Source organism: Somniosus microcephalus, chromosome 5, assembly GCF_052327205.1.
Source record: "Somniosus microcephalus isolate GS21.2 chromosome 5, FLI_Smic_1.0, whole genome shotgun sequence".
Classification (NCBI taxonomy): domain Eukaryota; kingdom Metazoa; phylum Chordata; class Chondrichthyes; order Squaliformes; family Somniosidae; genus Somniosus; species Somniosus microcephalus.
In genome coordinates, this window is record NC_140991.1 from 315,964,318 (window position 1) to 315,981,286 (window position 16,969).

Below are 16,969 nucleotides of genomic sequence, written 5' to 3' on the forward strand. Positions count from 1 at the left end.
GACAAGTTGAGAAGGCTGTTCAAAAAGCATATGGGATCCTTGGCTTTATTAATAGGGGCATAGTGTACAAAAGCAAGGAGGTTATGCTAGACCTTTATAAATCACTAGTTAGGTCTCAGCTGAGGTATTGTTCAATTCTGGGCACCATACTTTAGGAAGGATATCAAGGTCTTGGAGAGGGTGCGGAGAGACTAACGAAGCTAGGGTTGTTCCCAGAGAAGGTTAAGAGGAGATCTGATAGAGGTGTTCAAAATCATGGGTGGTTTTGCTAGAGTAAATAAGGAAAAACTGTTTCCAGTGGCAGGGTCGGTAACCAGAGGAGACGGATTTACAGTAATTGGCAGAAGAACCAGAGGCGACCTGAGAAAATACTCTTTTACTCAGCGAGTTGTTGTGATTTGGAATGCATTGCCTGAAAAGGCGGTGGAAGCTGATTCAATAATAGCATTCAAAAGGGAATTGGATAAATACCTATTGGGAAAAATTGGCAGGGTTATGGGGAAAGAGCAGGGGGGAGTGGGACTAATTGGCTAGCTCTACCAAAGAGCCGGCACAGGCACGATGGGCCGAGTGGCCCCCTTCTGTTCTGTATCATTCTACGATTCTATAATTAAATCATTCATTAAATTAAACTAAATATAAACAGGACAAATGAATAAAGCTTCTCAATTTTCTCATTGCTACAATGAGCAAGGAAATGTGGTTGTTTTTGTGCCAAATTTATTGACTGATAGTTGTGAATTGGATTAATAACACAAGGATAAACTGTAATTTTACCTTGCACATGAATATGTTAATGTCATTAAATAGTCTGATTATTCATATCTCTGTTAATCCACTTGAGAGAGTAATGACTCCAAGGTACTTGTACAGGTATTCTTATGTACCTAGGGAAAGGTATTTAAGTGATTAATGTCTTGTTGTTCCCCCCCCCCCCCCCCCCCCCCCCTTAGATGGGTCTGGAAGGCCTCCAGCAGGATTATGTAAGACGAGCTGACTATCCGTTTACCTCCGAGCAGAAATGGATGGCTGTGAAGTGTGTGCACAGAGCTCAGCAGGTTAAACATACTTTAATCTCGACAACACTCATTCACACTGTTGTACTAAAGAATCAACCTATTGAACATTCTGTTACGGAGCTATCCTTACCACATGTTGTTTAATGTTTTAAAACTTCATGCAGTAGTCGAATAATTTTCAACTAGTATGTCTTGTGTGCACAGCATTCCTTCCCTCCCCCCTCCCAAAAAGAACTGCTGTGCTCCAGAATTCGAACAGTCTCATACTAGCAATAACTAAGGTCATTTGTCGTAATCCTACAGTTTGCACTTGCTTTTTACACATGTTCTTGGACTTGATTCTGCAAAATTCTATAGTAATCAGGCCAGAAGTGTAGAGGGGAGACCATTTAAATATAAAGAAAGAACTTCCATTTGTATAGCACCTTTCACAACCTCAGGACAGCGCAAAGTGCTTCACGGCTACTGAAGTACTTTTTGAAGTGTAGTCACTGTTGTACTGCAGGAAACGCGGCAGCCAATTTGCGCACAGCAAGCTCCCACAAACAGCAATGAGATAATGACCAATTTAAAGAAATGACTAATTTAACTGTTACAGTACTGTTGGTTGAGGGATACATATTAGCCGGGACACCAGAAAAACTCCCTTGTGCTTCTTTGAGTAGTGCCATGGGATCTTTTATGTCCACCTGAGAAGGCAGACGTTTGATTTAACACCCAATCTGAAAGGCCACCTCTGACAATGCAGCACTCCCTCAGTACTGCAATGGAGTGCCAGCTGAGATTATGTGCTCAACCTCTGGAGTGAGTTCTTGAACACAGGACCTTTGACTTGGAGGTGAGACTGCTACCACTGAGCCAAGGCTGGCACCTAAAAACATTCCCCACCCCCATCCAGGTGATGTAAAAAAAAAATCAAAACATTGCATTTAATGGCGCTTTGTGGTTTGGGTGTCAGTGCAACAGTGTGATAAGAATTTTCGAAGTGTTACTGAAATGTGATGTGATGTGATTGGAGTGTGCAGAAAATATTCAATGGAAATGATGTAAATATTGTTCAGACACAATATGGCAGGTTTATATTGTGGGATGCAGTTGCTTTATTGCACACCAGAATCATCCGTTTCTCCCTCACCCAGGGAAGGGCTGGGCGGTAAACCAAGTCGTTTGCTGGTATAATGTAATTTTACACACAGTGAAAACCCTGCAGGGCTTTTTTTAAAACAATCTTTATTCCAATAACATTGTAGATCTACTGCTTTACTATCTGCTCACATAGCCTAATGCAGTTTATAACCTGGCCCTTGGTATAATTTTATTTCCTGGTGTTATAGCTTCAGCAATGAAGTAAACTTGGACAGAGCTAGAATTAATCATTTTCCTGGGCAGTAGTTTTTGCAAAGGATTAACTTTCTGTGTTTGTAAGCCCCGAAGCTGAAGTGTACTCATTTCCTCCCCTCGTTTCTGGTGCTCCAAATTCTGCATTCTTTTTCTGGGTTCAATGAAACTTACCATAGTTCAGATTTGATCTCAAATCACCAGAATTGTAGGAGTCAAACTCTTGACAACAGTGCTGTTCGGGAACAGAGACTATTAACATCTAAATCAGAGGGAGATGAACTTTGGCACCAAAAGCTCAAGTTGTAATTACCAGTTGAGATTTTGGCCCCGCTATTTACAGGGACGCAGTGAGGGCGTGGCGAAGCGCCGTAGTGGGGGGGGGAAGCCGATATGTCCGCAGTGGTCCTGCCGAATTTAACGGCAGGACCTCATAATTTTTATCTTCCGTTCCGTTCACCCATCACCCCTGTGCTTGCTGACCGACATTGGCTCCCGGTCAAGCAGCGCCTCGATTTTAAAAATTCTCATCCTTGTTTTCAGATCCCTTCAAGGCCTCGTCCCTTCCTATCTCTGTAATCTCTTCCAGCCCTACAACCCTCTGAGATATCTACACTCGTCCAATCTCTTGAGCATCCCTGATTATAATCACCCAACCATTGGTGGCCGTGCTTTCAGCTGCCTAGGCCCTAAGCTCTGGGATTCCTTCCCTAAACCTCTCCGCCTCTCTTTCCTCCTTTAAGATGTTCCTTAAAACCTACCTCTTTGACCAAACTTTTGGCCATCTGCCCTAATTTCTCCTTGTGTGGCACGGTGTCAAATTTTGTTTGATAAAGCTCTTGTGGAGCGCATTGGAACATTTTACTATGTCCAAGGCGCTATATAAATGCATGTTGTTCCTGCCCGTAGCGAGCCAGATTGACAGGCTGGCCGGCTGCCAGGTGGGAAAACCATCGGCAGGAAGCCCTTGGGGACGGACCCGGCAATCGCAGGCAGGCCAGAGATCAGGGGTTGGGCTGGGGGGTGTTCAGGTCGGTCACGGGGGCATGCCGGAAGTTTTGGGGGGGGGGGGTGAAGTCGATCACGGGGCAAGCCAGAGGTTGGGGAGGTGGTGATGTTGATAGTGGGACACGCCGGAAGTTGGGAGGGTGAGGTCGATTGCGGGGCTGGCCAGATGTTTGGAGGGGGTGGGTGAAGTCGATTGCAGGAGGCAGGCTGGAGATCTTTGTGGGGGAAGTGTTGTCGATCGTGGGTCAGGTAGGGGGTTGAGGTCGATCACAGGGATAGGCTGGAGGTTGGAGGCTGAGATCGATCATGGGGACAGGCTGGAGGTTGGAGGCTGAGATCGATCATGGGGACAGGCTGGAGGTTGGAGGCTGAGATCGATTGCGGGGACAGGCTGGAGGTTGGAGGCTGAGATCGATCATGGGGACAGGCTGGAGGTTGGAGGCTGAGATCGATTGCGGGGATAGGCTGGAGGTTGGGGAGTGAGATCGATCACGGGGACAGGTTGGAGGCTGAGATCGATTGCGGGGACAGGCTGGAGGTTGGAGGCTGAGATCGATTGCAGGGACAGGCTGGAGGTTGGGGAGTGAGGTCAATCACGGGGATAGGCTGGAGGTTGGCGGGTGAGATCGATCACGGACAGGCTGGAGGTTGGGGAGTGAGGTCAATCACGGGGATAGGCTGGAGGCTGAGATCGATCACGGGGACAGGCTGGAGGTTGGAGGCTGAGATCAATCACGGGGACAGGCTGGAGGTTGGAGGCTGAGATCGATCACGGGGACAGGCTGGAGGTTGGTGGGTGAGATCGATCGGGGACAGGCTGGAGGTTGGTGGGTGAGATCGATCACGGGGACAGGCTGGAGGTTGGAGGCTGAGATCGATCACGGGGACAGGCTGGAGGTTGGAGGCTGAGATCGATCACGGGGACAGGCTGGAGGTTGGGGAGTGAGGTCAATCACGGGGATAGGTTGGAGGCTGAGATCGATCACGGACAGGCTGGAGGTTGGGGAGTGAGATCGATTGCGGGGATAGGCTGGAGGTTGGAGGCTGAGATCAATCACGGGGACAGGTTGGAGGCTGAGATCGATTGCGGGGACAGGCTGGAGGTTGGGGAGTGAGGTCAATCACGGGGACAGGCTGGAGGCTGAGATCGATCACGGGGACAGGCTGGAGGTTGGGGAGTGAGATCGATTGCGGGGATAGGCTGGAGGTTGGGGAGTGAGGTCAATCACGGGGACAGGCTGGAGGTTGGTGGGTGAGATCGATCACGGACAGGCTGGAGGTTGGGGAGTGAGGTCAATCACGGGGATAGGCTGGAGGCTGAGATCGATCACGGGGACAGGCTGGAGGTTGGGGAGTGAGATCGATTGCGGGGATAGGCTGGAGGTTGGGGAGTGAGGTCAATCACGGATAGGCTGGAGGTTGGAGGCTGAGATCGATCACGGGGACAGGCTGGAGGTTGGGGAGTGAGGTCAATCACGGGGATAGGCTGGAGGTTGGTGGGTGAGATCGATCACGGGGACAGGCTGGAGGTTGGGGAGTGAGGTCAATCACGGGGATAGGCTGGAGGTTGGTGGGTGAGATTGATTGCGGGGACAGGTTGGAGGTTGGTGGGTGAGGTCAATCACAGGGATAGGCTGGATGTTGGTGGGTGAGATCGATCACGGGGACAGGCTGGAGGTTGGTGGGTGAGATTGATTGCGGGGACAAGCTGGAGGTTGGGGAGTGAGGCCAATCACGGGGATAGGCTGGAGGTTGGTGGGTGAGATTGATTGCGGGGACAAGCTGGAGGTTGGGGAGTGAGGTCAATCACGGGGATAGGCTGGAGGTTGGTGGGTGAGATTGATTGCGAGGACAAGCTGGAGGTTGGAGGCTGAGATCGATCACGGGGACAGGCTGGAGGTTGGTGGGTGAGATCGATTGCGGGGACAGGTTGGTGGGTGAGGTCAATCACAGGGATAGGCTGGATGTTGGTGGGTGAGATCGATCACGGGGACAGGCTGGAGGTTGGGGAGTGAGGCCAATCACGGGGATAGGTTGGAGGCTGAGATCAATCATGGGGACAGGTTGGCGGGTGAGATCGATCACTGACAGGCTGGAGGTTGGGGAGTGAGGTCAATCACGGGGATAGGCTGGAGGCTGAGATCGATCACGGGGACAGGCTGGAGGTTGGGGAGTGAGGTCAATCACAGATAGGCTGGAGGTTGGAGGCTGAGATCGATCACGGGGACAGGCTGGAGGTTGGGGAGTGAGATCGATTGCGGGGACAGGCTGGAGGTTGGAGGCTGAGATCGATCACGGGGATAGGCTGGAGGTTGGGGAGTGAGATCGATTGCGGGGACAGGCTGGAGGTTGGAGGCTGAGATCGATCACGGGGATAGGCTGGAGGTTGGGGAGTGAGATCGATTGCGGGGACAGGCTGGAGGTTGGGGAGTGAGGTCAATCACGGGGATAGGCTGGAGGTTGGTGGGTGAGATTGATTGCGGGGACAAGCTGGAGGTTGGAGGCTGAGATCGATCACGGGGACAGGCTGGAGGTTGGTGGGTGAGATCGATCACGGGGACAGGCTGGAGGTTGGAGGCTGAGATCGATCACGGGGACAGGCTGGAGGTTGGGGAGTGAGATCGATCACGGGGACAGGCTGGAGGTTGGAGGCTGAGATCGATCACGGGGACAGGCTGGAGGTTGGGGAGTGAGGTCAATCACGGGGATAGGCTGGAGGTTGGTGGGTGAGATTGATTGCGGGGACAAGCTGGAGGTTGGAGGCTGAGATCGATCACGGGGACAGGCTGGAGGTTGGTGGGTGAGATCGATTGCGGGGACAGGCTGGAGGTTGGTGGGTGAGATCGATTGCGGGGACAGGTTGGAGGTTGGTGGGTGAGGTCAATCACAGGGATAGGCTGGATGTTGGTGGCTGAGATCGATTGCGGGGACAGGCTGGAGGTTGGTGGGTGAGATCGATTGTGGGGACAGGCTGGAGGTTGGAGGCTGAGATCGATCGCGCTGCAGATCAAAGATCGGGGGCCGGGGAGAGGGAGTGTTGTCGATCGCTGGCTAGAGCCGGCAGAGCGCTCCTCCCTATCGCAGCCGGGTTTCCCGACCCCTGGGAAACCCGCGTGGTAGTAGTTTAAATTTAAATTGGCTCCAAATTGCACTGATTTAAATGTGAGAATGAAGCGTCATGCCTCTCCAAGATGGGATACACGGGTGCCTCGCAACCTGCCACTGTATTAAAAAAAAAATTAAAAAAACAGCAGTGGGCACATAAGCGGTGGGTTGTGGACGCTTTCCCAGTTTTTAGGGTTTAACCCCGACCTCTTCTCACCTGCCATGGGGCGATTAATATCGAGAACCTGAGCCTGCAAGAAGCTAAATCATTAGACTTGCAGAGCACAGCAAGCTGCATTGCACTGGAATTTGTTTAATTTGCATTCCACTAACTATTGGCAGAAATCTGGTACATTGGAACAAGATTGACCAAGGTAGTGCACATTGTTCTGTGACCTGGGCACATGTCAAATAGCATGTCAGCGCAAATATTTTCAATTGTTAACAGTTTTTTTTAACACTTGCCTATTGAAGTAAGACTGCTGCAACTATTCGAGTGCAAGTAATCTGGCTGACTCGGATTGGCTGCTTGGCTCGTGCTGACATTGTGATAGCTGTTTCCCTTGGGCAGTAACCCAAAAAATGTCATGCACACCTCAATAAAGTTGCTGAAACCAATTGCACAGTGTGTCATGCTAGCTCGACATTTCTTTCCGTACAGGATAAAGCAGAGATTTATTTTATGAAAGGGGCTTATGAGCACGTGATTCGATTTTGCTCAAGCTACAGCAGCCACTTGCAAACTCTGCCACTCACCCAGCAACAGAAGGAGTTGTATCATCAGGAAAAGACTTACATGGGCACTGCTGGACTCCGAGGTAATGTTATTTTATTTATAGCATGAAAACATAGAAACATAGAAGATAGGAGCAGGAGTAGGCCATTCGGCCCCTCGAGCCTGCTCCGCCATTCAATGCGATCATGGCTGATCATCCAAACTCAGTACCCTGTCCCTGCCTTCTCCCCATATCTCTTGATCCCTTTAGCCTTAAGAAATATATCTAACTCCTTCTTGAATATATTTAATGAATTGGCCTCAACTGCCTTCTGTGGTAGAGAATTCCACAGGTTCACCACTCTCTGGGTGAAGAAATTCCTCCTCATCCCTGTCCTAAATGGCTTACCCCTTATCCTTGGACTGTGGCCCCTGGTTCTGGACTCCCCTGCCATCGGGAACATCCTTCCTGCATCTAGTCTGCCTAGTCCTGTTAGAATTTTATAAGTTTCAATGAGATCCCCTCTCATTCATCTAAACTCCAGCGCGTACAAGCCCAATCGACCCAATCTCTCTTCATACGTCATTCCTGCCATCCCAGGTATCAGTCTGGTGAATCTTCGCTGCACTCCCTCCATGGCAAGAACATCCTTCCTCAGATAAGGCGACCAAAACTGCACACAATATTCAAGGTGTGGTCTCACCAAGGCCCTGTACAACTGCAGCAAGACATCCTTGTTCCTGTACTCGAACCCTCTCGCTACGAAGGCCAACATACCATTTGCCTTCTTAACCGCCTGCATGCTTACCTTCAGCGACTGGTGCACAAGGACACCCAGGTCTCGTTGCACGTCCCCTTCTCCCAATCTATTGCCGTTCAGATAATCTGTCTTCCTGTTTTTGCCACCAAAGTGGATAACCTCGCATTTATCCACATTGGGCAGATGCAGTATAATCACCCAACCTGTCCAAATCACACTGGAGTTTCTCGGCATCCTCCTCGCAGCACACACGCCCACCCAGCTTTGTGTCGTCTGCAAACTTGGAGATATTACATCTAGTTCCCTCGTCTAGATCATTAATATATATTGTGAATAGCTGGGGTCCTAGGACCGATCGCTGCGGTACCCCACTAGTCACTGCCTGCCACTCGGAAAAAGACCCGTTTATTCCAACTCTTTGTTTCCTGTCTGCCAACCAGTTCTCTATCCAAGTCAGTACCTTGCCCCCAATCCCATGTGCCTTAACTTTACATGCTAATCTCTTATGCGGGATCTTATCGAAAGCCCTCAAAGTCCAAATACACACATCCACTGGTTCTCCCTTATCTATTTTATCAGTTATATCCTCAAAAAATTCCAGTAGATTAGTCAAGCACGATTTACCTTTTGTAAATCCATGTTGACTTTGTCTGATCCTGTCACTGTTTTCCAAGTGCTCTGCTATTACATCTTTTATAATGGACTCTAGCATTTTCCCCACTACCGATGTCAGGCTTACCGGTCTATAATTCCCCATTTTCTCACTACCACCTTTTTTGAACAGTGGGGTAACATTAGCTACCCTCCAATCCATGGGTACTGTTCCAGAGTCTATAGAATTTTGGAAGATGACCAGCAATGTATCTACTATTTCTAGGGCCACTTCCTTAAGTACCCTAGGATGTAGATTATCAGGCCCTGGGGATTTATCGGCCTTCAATCCCGTCAATTTCCCCAACACCATTTCCCTACAAATACTGATTTCTTTCAGTTCCTCCCTCTCATTAGACACTATGTGCCCCGACATCTCTGGGAGGCTATTTGTGTCCTCCTTTGTAAAGACAGAACCAAAGTATGTATTTAATTGGTCTGCCATTTCTTTGTTCCACTTTCAGAGTAAACTAGAGTCCTGTTCTGGTCACCACACTTTAGGAAGGATGTGAAGGCCCTTGAGAGGGTGCAGAGGAGATTTACCAGAATGGTTCTGGGAATAGGGGATCTTAGCTACAAGGACAGGTTGGAGAAGCTGGATTTGTTTTCATTAGAGCAAAGGAGGTTGAGGGGTGATTTGATAGAGGTGTACAAGATTATGATGGGTTTGGATAGGCTAGATGGGGAAAGGCTGTTCCCACTAGTTGATGGTACAAGGACTAGGGGGCACAGATTTAAGGTTTTGGGCAAGAGATACAGGAGGGATATGATCAAAAAAAATTTATGCAGCGAGTGTTGGGGACCTGGAACTCGCTGCTGACGGAAGTGGTGGAAGTGGAGACACTCAATGTTTTCAAGGGGAGACTGGATAGGCACTTGCAGGAAATAAACTTGCAGGGCTACAGGGATAGAACGGGGGAATGGGACTGACTGGATTGCTCTACAGAGAGCCATCTCGGACCCGATGGGCTGAATGGCCGCCTCCTGTGCCGTTATGGCTCTATGACCTTAAACATTCTATGCACAGAGCACTTAGGGACATGTGTATTTGTGTAGGCGCACAAGTGCCAACCTTTCTCTTTCAGCCTGTTGTCGCACCCATATGCTTAAGCAATTTATGCATTTTTAAGATGTGAAAAATGCGGGTTTATCTCTTGTAACAGATTTCTTCTTAACTATTGGCATTCAATTGAAGAAGAGTGAGATTTTACTGAGCAGAGTTGGGGGAGCAGGATTGAGGACAAGACATTTCAGACAAATGTTCCATTTGCCCACGGTCAGAAACCAGCCACGTACCCAGAATGATATCTAATACCAAGGAATTGCAGGACTGTTCTTAGCTTCTGGCACAATTTCTGCCATCAGCACAGCTTGCATTAAGCGTCGTGATTCCACCAGTCTCTGTATATTATTAGTGCACATTTATATCGCCTCATTAATAATGTTCATTGTGAACAAGGCAACATTTGCACATGATCAATAAGATCATAGCTGATCTTTGACCTCAACTCCACTTTCCTGTCCGATCTCCATATCCTTTGATTCCTCTAGAGTCTAAAAATCTATCGATCTCAGCCTTGAATATACGCAATGATTCAGCATCCACAGCCCTCTGGGGTAGAGAATTCCAAAGATTCACAACCCTCAAAGTGAAGACATTTCTCCTCATCTCGGTCTTAAATGGCCGACCCCTTATCCTGAGATTATGCCCCCTAGTTCTAGACTCTACAGCCAGGGGAAACAACCTCTCAGCATCTACCCTGTCAAACCCGCTCAGAATCTTATGTGTTTCAATGAGATCACCTCTCATTCTTCTAAACTCCAAAGAGTATAGGCTCAATCTCTCCTCGTAGGACAACCCTCTCATCCCAGGGATCAATCTAGTGAATCTAGTTGCACCACTTTTTGCTGCAACAAATAAATTAAATTGAGAAACACATGCTTTTGCAAAACTGAAAAAGTTGTTTGAAAGCAGGCGCAGCAAGCAGTTAGGAAGGCAAATGGTATGTTGGCCTTCATTGCAAGAGGATTTGCGTACAGGAGCAAGGATGTCTTACTACAGTTATACAGGGCCTTGGTGAGACCACACCTGGAGTAGTGTGTGCAGTTTTGCTCTTCTTACCTAAGAAAGGATATACTTGCCATAGAGGGAGTGCAGCGAAGGTTCACCAGACTGATTCCTGGGATGGCAGGACTGTCTTATGAGGAGAGATTGGGATCACTAGAGTTTAGAAGAATGAGAGGGGATCTCGTGGAAACGTGTAAAATTCTGACAGGGCTAGACAGACTGGATGTAGGGCGGATTTTTCCCCTGGCTGGGGGGTCGTCTAGAACGAGGGGTCACAGTCTCAGGATACGGGGTAGGACATTTAGGACTGAGATGAGGAGAAATTTTTTCACTCGGAGGGTGGTGAACCTGTGGAATTCTCTACCACAGAAGGCTGTGGAGGCCAAGTTACTGAATATATTTAAGAAGGAGATAGATAGATTTGTAGACACAAAAGGCATCAAGGGGTATGGGGATAGCAGGAATATGGTATTGAGATAGAGGATCAGCCATAATATTGAATGGCGGCGCAAGCTCGAAGGGCCAAATGGCCTACTCTTATTTTTCTATGTTTCTATCTGATGATTTGACTATGTAACCTAAGCTCTTACACAAGAGCAGTTCAATTATCTGGAACATCTTTATAAAGATTTTCTGTGGTTTCATTTTACAGTATTTTTTTCCAAGTTCTGGAGTAACGGATAATAAGTATTCATTGCAATTTTTCTGTTTGAGATGGAACAGCTGGATACACTGTCCTCCGCCAAAACCGTTTACTGGTCCTGGATCATCCTGGAGAGTATAGATAAGCCACATCTTTTTTGCACTACCAACCATCTCCTCTCCCAAGCACCCTCACCTCCAACAATGAGTGCAAAGAGCTCATGGACTTCTTTATCACTAAGATTGAGACCATCCGTTCAGCTGCCTCTGCTGTTCCACCCCCCCACCTTTCCTGTACTCACCAAGCCAAAACTCACCCCTGCCCTAGCCGTGATCATGCCTCTTTTATCTAGTTTCCCTCTCCAAGCTGATGGTGTTCTCACTTGGTGCCACTTTTACCTATCCAAACGTAGCCAGAGCATCACCATCAGTGGCTTCTCTTCCTGCCCACCGCAGCATTACCTCGAGTCCCCCAAGGATCTATCTTTGGTCACCTCCGCTTCCTCACCTAAGTGCTGCTCGTTGGCGGCATAATTCAAAGTCATGGGGTCAGCTTCCACATGTCTGCCGACGACACCCGGCTGTACCTCTCCACCACATCTCTTGACCCACCTGGCTGTACCTTTCCAACACATCTCTTGACCCACCAACTGCCTGCTTGTTCAACATCCAGTCTTGAATGAGCTGTAGTTTCTTCCAGTTAAACATTGGGAAGACCAAAGCCATCGTTTTCGGCTCCACCACTAACTCCGTAGCTTTGCCACTGATTCTATTCCTTTTCCCGGCCACTGTCTCAGTTTGAACCACGCTGTTTGTAACCGTGGCATCTTATTCGACCCTGAGGGGAGCTTCCAACTCTGTCCTCTCCATCACAAACGCCACCTACTTCCAGCACTGTAACATCATCCACTTCTGTCACCGCCTCAGGCCTTCTGCTGCTGAAGCCCTCATCCATGTCTTACACCTCCAGACTCCTCGTCAGCCTCCCATCATCCATTCTCCATGTTCCATAAACATCAGCTCATCCAAAACTAATTTGCCCATATTCTATCCTGCACCAAGTTCTGCTCACCCAACACTCGTATCCTTGCTGACTTAAATTAGCTCCTGATCTCTCATGTCTCCAATTAAAATGATATCCGTGTGCTTAAATCCCTTTATGGCCTTGCCCCTCCCTATCTCTGTAACCTCACCCGGCCCTACAACACTCTAGAAGGTCTTCCAGCTCTTGTGCATTCCCCCTCCCTTCGCCCCACGATTGACGGTCATGCCTTCAGGCATTTCGGCTCCATACTCTGGAATTCCCTCCCTAAACCATCTGTCTTTCCACCTTCCGCTCCTCCTTTAAACCAAACTCTTTGATCAACCTTTTGGTCACCACGCCTAATGTCTTCCTCTAGTTCACACCAATACGTTTTGAGTAAGCACGAGACTTTATAGTGGAGCGTACGGAACAGACTATTGATACACAGTAAAGGTGATCGGCCTTTAACTGTATAGAGAGAGTGGCTTTTTCTCAGTTTCTGTATCTGTTGAGCCCTCAGAGATACTGTTGAAAACCATGATCCTTTAAACACTATTTTCATCAAAGGAAAATGTCATAGATAAGACTATTCCCTAAATCCTTTGAAAACAGACCATTCATGTAAACCGTTTGCAGTTATTTCCTTCAGAACTCCTTCCCCTGAACAAGACTTCCTGATGTAACAGTCCCTAAACCCTATTATGAAAAAGCTTTACCAATTGCTATCTCTAGCTAAGGGACTCGCTACCCATGTTTTATTACCCTAAAACTAAAGTTACATTCTGTTACATTTATATCCTTACACAAGCACCTTGCATATCAGAAAACAAGCCATGCTTTCTCCTCATGACACGTCAATCATCCTGTTTATATTGGAAAGCCTGTTGCTTCAAGATACAAAGAAGTTTGACTGTTAACCCTTAACTCCCCAAGATGTCGAACGTACATCTCTCCAGGATGTCTAACAAGGAACCCTGAGATTTTAGAACACTCTTCAAGCATACACTTGGTTATCTGTTTTTCAAAGTGATACCCGCAGTCCATTTCATGCTGTGATTTCATGTCAAATGGCTAGTGTACCACCTGTAAGAGTATTACAAAATGTCCTTTGATCTTTTTATGGTAGAAAACAGTCTGAAGTTGCTCCTAACACCATTTGCCAGGAAGAACAAAATTACTTTGTGGTAAAAGCACTCCTGATGTTACGGCGCCACGGACAATGTTATAAGAATAGTAATGTACAACATGTCGCTTAGCAGATGTACTATAGGTGCAAGCTTGTTTACATTGGTGAGAAATCTTTATATTGAAGCATGATGATGCGTCAATCTGCCGTGACAATGTATGTATTGATGTTTTCATGTAAACACAGAAATGTGGATAGCAAATAATGTTTGGCATTCTTTCCATGCAGTACTTGCTTTGGCATCGGGACCTGAACTTGGACAACTCACCTTCCTGGGGCTGGTGGGGATGATTGATCCACCAAAGTCGGGTGTAAAGGAGGCAATTGCTACACTGATCAATGCAGGAGTCGTAATCAAAATGGTGACTGGAGATTCACAAGAGACAGCAGTTGCTATAGGTAATTTACTGGCTCAGTATTAGTATCAACAATTACAGCTGGTAGGTAGTGTTCTAAAAGATGTAGCTTAACACAACGATTTCCTGTTTTAATACGTCCCAATTAATTCTGTATTTCATCAACATTGTCGGATATTATTAGTGTTGTTGTATCCTGTTCAGACATTTCCTGCAGTTAACATATTTTCCTTGTGTTTTACCCGTAAGTTGGTAGACCGATGTATTCACTTGTGCAAATACATTGGGGAAAAAGTACAGAAACAAACTTTATTTTGTGTTTTCACTTTTTTTTAATATATATTCACACTCTCGCCCTCTCTCTCTCTCTCTCACACACACACACACTTTTTTTTAAAGTAAGGTTAAGCTGCCCTGGTTTGATCCTCCAATTTGTGCTGAATTAGCTAATCCTAACCATTTGGGGTGCAATAATTGGCCTTGTGCCCCTGAGCCAAGGGAGGGAAGTAACTATCTCATTGAATTATATAAGATTCTGAGGGATTGACAGGGTAGATGCGGAGAAGCTGTTTCCCCTGGCTGGAGAGTCTAGAACTAGGGGGCATAGTCTCAGGATAAGGGGTTGGCCATTTAAGACTGAGATGAGGAGGAATTTCTTCACTCGGAGGGTTGTGAATCTTTGGAATTCTCTACCCCAGAGGGCTGTGGATGCTGAGTTGTTGAGTATATTCAAGGCTGAGATCAATAGATTTTTGGACTCCTGGGGAATCTAGGGATTGGGCGGGAAAGTGGAGTTGAGGTCGACGATCCGCCACGATCTTATTGAATGGCGGAGCAGGCTCGAGGGGCTGTATGGCCGACTCCTGCTCCTAATTCTTATGTTCTTAACTCGCCCAATTTGGCCAGTTTTTCCCTCTCTAACCAAGAAGGAATTAGGCCAATTTAGCGCCTGTACTGCTATCCTGCCTGAGACCAGCTAACTTCGTACAGAATGTGAATCAGACCTGGAACCTGCCCGGTCTGTAACTTGCTGCTTAAACTGACTTGAGGCATTGGAGAGCACAGGAGCAGTTCTGAATATCAGCAGAAATCTTGAGGTTGTATAATAACCCTTGGTTTCCCACTGCATTTTTTTGATATGGAATAATATGTTTATGTAATGAGAAATATTTTGTGGTTTGGACATTTGAAAAGGACATCGACCCCACCCTCCACAGTCACGCAATCTCCCGGGAGAGGCAAAGAACCGTGGGCCAATTTCAGAAATTTTTTGGGGAGATTTCTCTCTGACTCCCTAAAAGCAATCAAGCAAGCTCCAGGGGACCGTGGTAACTAATCCCACTGGTCCCAGTTAACCCACCTCCCTTCGATTAATTTGAGAAGTCTTCCCACTCACAGGTACCGTGAAAAGCACTTTAGGATCTTTTCTACCATAACCCTGCTATATTAAAGCAAGTTGCTGTTACCCGCTCAGCAATTCTTCTCATTGTTCATCCGTTCGTACATTGAGAATAAAAACAATGACAGACAGGTAAAGGCCCTCTGGCCCATCGAGCTTGTCCCACACAATTGTGATACCTAGTGTATATCACAATGCAATAACTCCCCACCCCACCTGAAACCATGTGATCTCCTGGGAGAGGCAAAAAACCCCAGGCTAAATTGGGGATACAATCTGGGCAATTCCTCTCCGACCCATCTCGGCAGTTGAAACTAGTTCAGGAGATCACTCTGGCCTTTAATTCCCTGCAGTATCTCCCTTCTGTAAGAGGTGATCTCTGCCCCAGCCAGAAACAGGTCCAGCTCTTGGTTTACTTTTTCCATTTTCCCCTTTGCTTTATTTAACCTTTCATTTTCCATTCTTTTATTTTGTCCTGATTTCCTGCCCCTAATTCGATAGTTGGCTGCAAATACAGTAATGTTCTTTATTTCTGAACAGTGCCATCCAGTGGTAGAAATTGGATGCGTTTGACACCGAGATCTACAAATTCCTTTGTCGCTCTGTTTCTTGAATGTTTATATCCAGATACTCAGCATTCTTTTGTCAGAACATGGAGATTATTTTAGAGTAATTTATCAATCTCTGTACCAAGAGTTTTGACATTTTGCATTTAAAAACAGCAAAGGGGAACAGAGAAACAGGGTGCAGTATAATGCAGTTATGGAAGTGCCTGTTGATGTAAACCCATTTCAGTTTAATTCTAGAAGTGCAGGATTTCCAAAAGAAAGACAGACTTGCATTTCTACAGCGCCTTTTACGACCACTGGACGTCCCAAAGCGCTTTACAGCCAATGAAGTACTTTTTGAAGTGTCGTCACTGTTGTAATGTGGGAAACACGGCAGCCAATTTGCGCACAGCAAGCTCCCACAAACAGCAATGTGATAATGACCAGATCATCTGTTTTAGTAATGTTAGTTGAGGGATAAATATTGGCCCCAGGACACTAGGGATAACTCCCCTGCTCCTCTTCGATTTAGTGCCGTGATCTTTTACACATAAACTGAGGCCCTGCCTGCTCTCTCGGGTAACGTCTCATCCGAAAGACGGCAGCGCTCCCTCAGTACTGCAGCAACAACAACACCGTGTATTTATATAGCACCTTTAATGTAGTAAAGCGTCCCAAGGCACTTCACTGGTGTATTAAAAGATACAAAATTTGACACCGAGCTACATAAGGAGAAATTAGGGCAGGTGACCAAAAGCTTGGTCAAAGAGGTAGGTTTTAAGGAGCGTTTTATATAGGATTACATAGGGTATACGGCACAGAAACAGGCCATTCAGCCCAACCAGTCTATGCCGGTGTTTATGCTCCACTCGAGCCTCCTCCCACCTTTCCTCATCTAAATCTATCAGCATAACCCTCTATTCCCTTCTCCCTCATATGCTTGTCTAGCCTCCCCTTAAATGCATTGATACTTTTTCCTTCAACCACTCCTTGTGGTAGCGAGTTCTACATTCGCACCACTCTTTGGGTGAAGAAATTTCTTCTGAATTCCCTATTGGATTTCTTGGTGACTATCTTATATTGATGGCCTCCAGTTATGCTCTTCCCCCACAATTGGAAACGTTCTCTCTCTAACCACTCTATCAAAAC

The 16,969-nt window shown here is 47.1% G+C and overlaps 1 protein-coding gene across 3 annotated transcripts in view; it reads left to right on the top strand.

The window, feature by feature from the left end:
- atp2c1 (ATPase secretory pathway Ca2+ transporting 1) overlaps nt 1-16,969 on the top strand; it is a 112,168-nt gene that overhangs the window by 75,058 nt on the left and 20,141 nt on the right. For all 3 annotated transcript variants that reach the window (XM_085989278.1, XM_085989280.1, XM_085989281.1), the window contains exons 16-18: nt 954-1,058; nt 7,132-7,288; nt 13,746-13,916. In XM_085989278.1, the coding sequence (XP_085845404.1) occupies nt 954-1,058; nt 7,132-7,288; nt 13,746-13,916 (433 nt within the window). The remainder of the gene's footprint in view (nt 1-953; nt 1,059-7,131; nt 7,289-13,745; nt 13,917-16,969) is intronic.